At 37.8% G+C, this 9,082-nt stretch overlaps 1 protein-coding gene across 1 annotated transcript; it reads left to right on the top strand.

Annotated features, from left to right (window-relative positions):
- The first annotated feature begins 5,620 nt into the window (after positions 1 to 5,620).
- Positions 5,621 to 7,988, top strand: hoxc11a (homeobox C11a). The gene is given in 3 exon segments (XM_042004073.1): positions 5,621 to 5,751; positions 5,753 to 6,489; positions 7,756 to 7,988. Coding segments are annotated over 3 exon segments (1,101 nt in total).
- Positions 7,989 to 9,082: the final 1,094 nt, after the last annotated feature.

Below are 9,082 nucleotides of genomic sequence, written 5' to 3'. Positions count from 1 at the left end.
TAGCTGTAGCCTCTGGGGACAATCTTAAGGTATTTGTCTGTGAAAGATTTTACAATGGTCTTTCACTCCTCTTGGGCACTTTTGACTTTGAGACTGGCTAAATCTTTTTATGGCGGCCTGTCTCCGAGTCTCAAAGGTCAGTGAGCTTCACAGTGCCCTTCACAGAGAACTTGTATGGCATGTGGTCTACGTCCCCCGCCACCCCACCGCTGTTTATGGTACAAAGCTAGCCAGAGAAATAGAAAGCTATGTTATTCCTTACTAAAGTGTATGTGGGAGGACAGTGGTGTGTTTATGTGCGTGTGGATGTGAGAATACTCGATAGACGTACGTGTTTCAAACAAGTGTTAATGCGACAAAGAGAGAGAAGCTTAACGCGAAATGTCAATATCGTTTTATTTCTTTCAGAAGTTCTGTTATTTAAGAATAATTTTAAATTAGTTCTTCTCGGGCATTTTATTTTCCTTTTTTCCTTAACATGCTATCTTATCGGGTTGTTTTTATAGTAGCGTGGCGCAATATCCTCAAATCTAATATGGGATGTGAAGGTTTCACTGTTGCCTCAAGAAAGCCCTATCCTTATCAGACAAGTTGTCTCTGTTGGAAAGGCAGGATAAACATTATGAAATGATTTTGAGGTCGCAATTTAAAATCTTCGTTGTTTTTATTCAATCCATCTTTGCATTTTCCCAGTTTCGTGTATTTCTGAAATCCAGTGACTAACAACAATACAATAACATACATAGCAAGACAATATCCAAATAAGGATTACATAATCTGGGCTTTAATTGCATTTTCACTGTTTTGAATAAATGTATTTAAATCTAGCTGCTGACTAAAGGTTATGGGTTTTTTATGACTATTCAGAATATTAAGGAAAGGCCGACCTTTTTGGGCCACAATGCAACTATGAAGGCCAAGTATGCAAGAGAGCTAAAAACCTGTGTTTACTATTTATTTATAATGGAAAATACAGCGACACTTTGTTCAGTATTGGTGTATTGGTATTAGAGTATATGTAGGAAATCACTTATTGCCCAATCCACAGGCTATATAAAAATATGTATTTACATTTTTCTGTTTTATTTTATGTCTTCACATATACTTGAGTAGTAGTCTTTAGCGGAATCCTCGGAGCTTTTATTTTGGGCTCACATTCTGAGCCACTATACTCAAGGCCATCGCAAAAGAATACATTTTGACCCCCGAAGTACAACCAACCAACCAGAGCGCAGATTGTGTTCTTTCACGTACAGATACAGATTGAAAACCTTACAATGATTCCGTTTGTCACATCACTATCCCTCCACATGCAAGTAGAGGGACAGTCGACGCCACTGTGCCCGACAAAACGTTGGAAAAATTGACTAAATTAAAAATTTAAAACGTTTGTGCCGAACACCTGACAAAATGTAAGTGACTTGAAAATTAAATAGGCTGTGTCAAAATACCGTCAAACAGAACAACGTGTTCTTTCCTGCAAATCGGAAAATTTAAAACAAACAAATGCATTCAGGCTTTCATTTCGTGCGTAATTGGAGTCCATCTGGTTCTCAATGTCCAAAACCTGCCAGTCCCAGTTCGTTGATGATTCTGAGTAATGTTAATAAACAATTCATGTTATTAGACCCGATTTTTAAATATTAGATTAGGATTAGGACACTTCTGAGCATTAGCCCTGCAATTAAAGGGTATATAAGACAAATATCTTTTCAATATCGACATGTGACAGGCCTGAGTCTGAAGTTGTTTCTTAAATCAAAATGCTCTTTGTTCAGAATTTTGTAGATTAGCATCGACGGTGAAATTAAAAGCTCTTCTGGCTAAATATCAAACAAAAGCTTACTTTCAGCTAAAAGTCAGTCAAAGATAATTACACAGTTTTTAAACTTTTCCTGTGCTCAAAGAACTTCCAGAACGTCTAAATAACACAGAGGAGCACAAGCCAGGAAGTCACTACACGGGGCGATTTCCTGTGATGTGAAATCATTTAATACTTCTAATAAAAAAGTTAACACATTGTTGTGAAAGCTTTATGTCCTAGAGGTTTAACGTGAAATACACTCTAGAGATTGCTCCAAATGTAACAGTAACACGCGTCTTTATCTTGTAAGCTATTGTTGTCTACACAAACTCTTTACGCTTGACTCGTTCACTGAGATCGCAGTGGGAAGAAAAAGAAAGAGGAAGGAAAAAAAGGCTCTTTGGTGTTGCTTGAAACTGTTTGCAGCTCATACATCCAAATTTAACTGCCCGACTTACATCCAATTAAACTTATCTAGGCCATGAGGGGACAGTAATATGATTACACAGACTTCCCACATTTAGCCCTGACTTCAGCTAACTGTGCAGCAGTGCCTTGGTGAATTGTGCCCAGTGTGAGTGTGTCTGTGTTTTTGTGTGGTGAGGGTTGTATCATTTGGAGTAGGATTTATCGCTGCAGAGCCAAAACATTGTGATATTTAGCCAAGGAGCTTTGTTGATTAAAAAGAAATAAAACAACAACAACAATGTATAATATGATGAGACAAACGTTGATTATTATTATTGTAAATATTTGTTGGAGCCTGCATTTAAAATACCGTCAGTCATTGTATAATCCCTTTAAATATTGAATAGGAGGGCATAATAATTTAGTTAAAGAAAAGTCCATCTGCGGGCGGATTTTAAGTTGCAAATCGCGCATCGATGGAAATAAACACATGGTAAACCTTACTCTTTGACTGATGCCCTAAGTACACCAAGGCGAGAACAATCAGTGTTTAAACACTCAGAAAACGGATATTGCCAAATTATGGACTTAAATTAAAATTATGGCCGTATTTTGCCACATTACGACACACAGTGCAACTTGAAAGCAGCCAGGAGTACTGTTTCCCAATCATTAAACTTTTTTTTTTTTTTTTAGTATGCTGGAATTGTCACTTGTTTTCAGTTGTGTTTTCATCGTTGTCCACCATCCATAACCTTTGAATGTTATTATTGTATCACTTAACCATATCATCATATTACTTATTTATATCAAGTTCATGCGTATCATTGAAATAATAATAATACTGGAAAAATTAATTGCCAGTATTGTTTTGGACTATTTGCCCTGGTTCTCTTACAGCCTGCAGAGAACATGTTTTATTTGTTGAAATGTCATCATTCAGACCTGGTGTTATAACCAAGGCCAGCTCATGACTTTTCAAATCTTAAATTATAATTTCTACTGCAGATAAATTTAAACATTACTAAGTGTACTACATATTTCACACTGTAAAAATGGACAATGACATATCAATGTGCAAATTATTATTATTGTTGTGAAACTGCATAACTCTAATGCGCAGCATGTGTTTTACATGTGTCTATAGAGCCCACAGGCCAGTATGTTTACGCAAATATTTCCATAGCTGCGGTTGCTGATCTTGTCCCACCAAAAAAAAAAAAAAAAAAAAAAAAAAAAAAAAAAAAAAATAGCAGCAGCTCGCCTTTCTAGGGTACAAACTGCTTGTCACAGTCCATCCTATTTTGAAAAGAAATTTCTGATAAAGACGTGAAGACGCAGAATTTTGTCCCAGTACTGGTGTCCTTTATAACTTAATTTGCTAAAGGAACAACCAAACACAAATGACTGAAAATGCGTTAGAACGCTAGGGAGGGAAAATTCAGCACTTTGGTTTAGTTTTCAGCTGTAAAATATCGAGTTGTTGAAATCTAGATTCCTCTCATTCTTAGTCTTTATGGTTTTCTATAGAACAAAGAGATTTAGCGTTACTACAGCCATTCGAAGTTTTATGGTGGACGTAGAGAGGATTTTAGTGGTCAAATTCAAGTGCTGTGTCTGGGCAGCTGTCTGCTTTCTTTGTACTTGGATGCAGGATGCATCATGTGGGACAACCTTTTGTTTGCAGAGGTAGTAAACAAGCTAATGCCATTGACACGTTTTCACAAATACGCCTGGTATGAACTCTCATGATGTTGCTTTTATTTTTATTCTCTTTGCAACTTGAAAATAACTCAGACATAAACTTAGCTTCCCTTTCTTTTTAAGCAACACGTCTACCCCATAAGCTATTGTAACAGATCAACTGCGTTATTGGAATATTTGAAAACAATTTGAGAATCTGTTGCAGAATTTAGGAAGTATCCCATAATCACAAACATGGTGGTATCACATTAATTCGGCATTTCATAGTATCAGTTAGTCTATAAAGATTCGAAGATGGTCCTCAAAAGTACAATTAAAAGTTTACAATGAAGCAGGAAATCACACACAGCCGCATAATTTATCCAACCCGATCCTTTTCAAATTTGACACCCTATGACAAAAAAAAAAAAAAAAAAAAAAAAAAAACAAAACAATAAATAATAATAATAAAAAAATATCTGCAGGGGCTTCAAACATCTTCCGGGAACTCATTTAATTTTAGAGGGAAATGTCAGATACATGCTCGTCAACTGAATGTCCTTTAAACATTCTGTTAATAGAAGGGTAATTATTGCTCTGCCATCAATTTTACAGATAAAAAGCACACACAAATGTATAAAATTTAATCAGCAAGACGGTACAAAGACACATTTTGTGATAATCAGCATATCAGTTGAAATATTTTCAAAAAATAAATCTCACATATATTTTTATTCCAGTCGATAAATCTACATATTATGAGGAATGTTGTTTGGTGTTTAGTCTTATTTTTATTTTATTTTTGGAGCTTGTGTTCATGTAACAAGGGTATATTTTCCCACTGCAGTAGGTACATGGTGAAAGGGCTTTACTGGTATTCCTGCAGGAACTCCAGGGACAGAGTCGTGAATTGTGCTGTTGTCCTCCATAGACTCTGTCAAGAACCAAAGTCAAAGGTAAGAATGAGAGAGAGTTGATTACTTTAGCTTGCTCGGCCAACATGCACGCTGTGTATTCTGCATTGCCTAACCGTCGATATAGCTTCACTTTGCAACATAATCATAGTCGACCCCAGCCACCACCACCTGTGCTCCGAGGGAGTACGTTTTTCTATTTAGTGATGTAGAGAGAGACAGAGAGAGAGAGAAACAAACAAACAAGCAAAAAAAACAAAAAAAACAAAAAAAAAACACACACACACACACACACACACAAACAACGACAACAAAAACTTAATTAAAGTAATGGCGATTTGTTGTGTTCAATAATTAAAAAAAAGAAAAGAAAAAAGATTCGCATCGTTCAGGTTTATACCATAAAATGTGCAACAGATTCCTGTTAGCTTGCCACAATTAAAAGACAGAAAAGGAATGACAACAACTAATAATAATAATAATAATAATAATAATAATAATAATAATAATAATAATAATAATAATAATAATAATCTTACCTGTTAAACTCCATAACACTATGAAATTCATATGTCTCAATACAAAGGCTTTGCCTTTTTAAGGAGCTGTGGCACTTTAGCTAGGCTACCACCAGCCCATAAGCATAAACACACACTACACATTTCTCTCTAATTGTCATAAGCCAGCAAGCAAGAATCTGTTACTGGTTTTCTTTAGTGCGCCTGTGGTGTTCGAAAATTATTCGTTTGAACCTCCTCGATCTTACCTAAAGCCAACCACTCCTACACATCCAACTCTTCCAAATTGATATATGACAATATCTACTTTCGATCACGTGTCTGCGGGGCGACTTAGACGGATTGCGCGTCATCTCGCCTTCCCAAATTTTTCCCTTCTGCTGCAGCTCGAATCCAAAACATCTATCTATAGTGGCAAGTGTGTGAGAGAGAAAGATGTTTAACTCGGTGAATCTGGGCAACTTCTGCTCTCAGACGCGCAAAGACCGGACATCCGAGTTTGGGGACAGGACGGGCTGCACGTCCAATATCTACCTCCCCAGCTGCACCTACTACGTTCCCGAGTTTTCTGCCGTCTCCTCGTTTCTTCCACAGGCCCCGTCCCGTCAAATCAGCTACCCTTATTCCACAAATCTGTCTCAAGTACAACCGGTACGGGAAGTTTCATACGGCTTGGACCCTGCTAGTAAATGGCACCACAGAAGCAATTATGCTTCGTGCTACTCGGGAGAGGATCTTGTGCATAGGGACTGTCTTCCACCATCCACCATGACAGAAATGCTTATGAAGAACGAGAGTGTGTACAGCCACCACCATCATCATCACACCCATCCGGGCTCCAATCACCCCTCCACAGGCTTTTACTCCGGTGTTGGGAAAAATAACGTCCTCCCGCAAGGTTTCGATCGCTTTTTTGAGACCGCATACTGCAGCAGCACGGACAATCAGTCAGACAATTGTTTACAAAAGGGCGAGGGGGGGAAACTGGAAAGCGACTCCCAACAGCAGCAGCAGCAACAGCAGCAGCCCACAGCCTCTGTTCCTGGAGCCTCGGAGCAGGAAAAAGACCCAGACGATGAGGAAGAACATACAAATTCAGGGTCTTGCACTTCTTCCTCCGCAACAACCAAGGACGGCAACGCCAACAAGAGCAGCCACTCGAGTAGGTATACCGAAGCTGTAAAATGGGGGAAGGTTAAGGGGACTAGCCCGGTGTTTTGTCGGTCAGATTTTATGTGGAGTTTTATAAGCATTCAAAGGATTTTATTATAACCCTACAAAGCTCTTTCTTGCAACGAGAAGAATTTTTACGATGGGAAAGCTCTTTGAAAAAAGTGGGATGTTATACACAGACGCCTCTATGGTGGGAGTCTGTGAAATTTTTAAGAGAGAGCTATTGTGACAAATGTTAACTTTGATCATGAACTTGCGTTGGGCATTTTAAGGGATTTTCTCGTTGGGCTGTCGAGAGTAAAAACCAATTGGGCAGAACATTGCTTTTGGCGTCTTGTGAATTTTCTTTTAGCACTGAGTTTGCTCGCAAAAGAAGCTGCAACGAGTATTGTACTCTTAACGGCCATCTATCTATCTATCTATCTATCTATCTATCTATCTATCTATCTATCTATCTATCTATCTATCTATCTATCTATCTATCTATCTATCTATCTATCTATCTATCCTAAAAATTATGATATTTGCAGAAAAATAAGCAAAGCCGTTAAAAAAGCCCAGTCACTTATATTTTTTAAATTAATGATCAACGTCACAATAAATGGTTTCTGTTAAGGGGCTGAAAAATTGGTTATACTTGTACTTAGCTTTATGTACACTCTACTAGCTTATCAAAGCTGCAGATACAAGCTAACAGACTGCTGTTTGCCCCTTACATTCACACGAGCGCGCGCGCGCTCACACAAAACAATAAAAAAAATCTATTCCCCCGGTCATCTGTTTGATAAGAAGTTATAGGGCCACTGAGGTCTGCATAGGCCATTGTAGACACGGCTAATGCATTTAGTGACTGCCAAAAGATTGTGTAAATTGTTAGTTTAGCTCCTGAGGAATGTGCCGCACATAATGCGGTGAAATATTTTTGTTGTTGTATATTTATAACAGATAAACACGTTCTTAGATGCTGTAAGTTGATATTATTTACTTCAAACTATTTTGGATATTTAACACTCTTTATGGCTGGTTTATCTGATAGCCTAAGCTACTTCGCTTGATGAATGTTGACTGAAATGTTATCATTGCTAATGCCACTGAGACTGAATTCTTAGCATCTGACAAGACTCGCTATCTCAGCCCTGATCTCTGTCCTTCATTTCTCATTTGAAAAATGTCAGTGCTCACAAATGTGATGTTATTCCTTTTTGGACAGTCTGATATTAATTTTTTAATCAACTGATTTTTTTTTCTTCTGCAGGCGTTCCTCGAACAAGGAAGAAGAGGTGTCCTTATTCCAAGTTCCAGATTCGAGAGCTGGAGCGGGAATTTTTCTTTAACGTTTACATTAACAAAGAGAAAAGGCTTCAACTTTCCCGAATGTTAAACCTCACCGACCGCCAAGTTAAAATTTGGTTTCAAAATAGAAGAATGAAAGAAAAGAAGCTGAGCAGAGATCGCCTCCAGTACTTTTCTGGAAACCCCCTTTTGTGAGCAGAAGCAGAGATTGTCGCAGTCTTGGACAGTGACATCAAGGCCTGTTATCTCGTTGAATTATAATAGGTGGGCCATTACCATTTTCTTAAGGAGCCCACATCACCAACAGTGCAATGTTAAAGTGGACAGTGGATGAAATAGGCCTGCATGGGATAAAATCGCCATTTTCTTACTGCCCTACGGGCGGCGATCAATTTCTAATTGGCCATCAGAGCTCAGAAATACCTACATGGTTAGAATAATCATTTATATGTTCTTGAATATGTCCTTCTATTTATCACGGTCCTCTGTTGCGTTTATTCTACTGTTCATATAGACATATTTGTTAAATATCAAATGTAACAAACAAAGTTTGAATTCTTAATATGCGGACAACTTTTAGCTCTTACACCTTTCTCTGGTCTGTGTATATAGCATATTAATATCTAATTCTTTCTCGACCAGAGTATGGACAAGTTCTAGAAAATTTTCAGGTTACATTTTTTGACCTCGAGAAATGTGACGTCCAGTCTGTGAAAATATTCCCCTCTGTACAGAGAAGCCTATGCAATGTGCATTCGTGACTGTAAATAGGCGTATGTTGAATCTCTTTTCCCGTTTCCCTGCTGCTACTTTCCAGTACACTGCCCTGCAGCTTTAATAGCTTTAACGCCAATTCACGTTAAATTATTTGCTTAAACCATTGGTGCTTTGGATTCTAGATGAACAGATTGTCGGCCTGTGTATCATTAAACATAATACCTAAATAAACAGAAACGTATAGGCAAAATTCAACGACTTTGTGCTTTTTATGTTTTGATTAATCATAACTGTTGTTACTGACTGCATTCATTCCTGACAAGCGCAATGCTACTTTTTCTTGATCGTGAGCCATATCCCTTCGGAAACAGCAACTACTCATAAATGCGTGTTTCTAAAACTCTTAGGCTACATAACATGCACACTTTTCAGTTGTGTTTATGACCAGAACATGAGGATACACACATTAACTTTGATATGATGATGATTGTGGAACGAAGGACAAATCTCTGCGTCCCACTTACCAGATATTAAGGTCACTACTCAAAAAATGGAATTGTTCAACGTTAGCA

The sequence above is a fragment of the Melanotaenia boesemani genome, chromosome 13 (genome assembly GCF_017639745.1).
Source record: "Melanotaenia boesemani isolate fMelBoe1 chromosome 13, fMelBoe1.pri, whole genome shotgun sequence".
Classification (NCBI taxonomy): Eukaryota; Metazoa; Chordata; class Actinopteri; order Atheriniformes; family Melanotaeniidae; genus Melanotaenia; species Melanotaenia boesemani.
The sequence above is the reverse complement of the archived record's forward strand: the minus strand, read 5'-3'. Positions and strand labels throughout refer to the sequence as shown.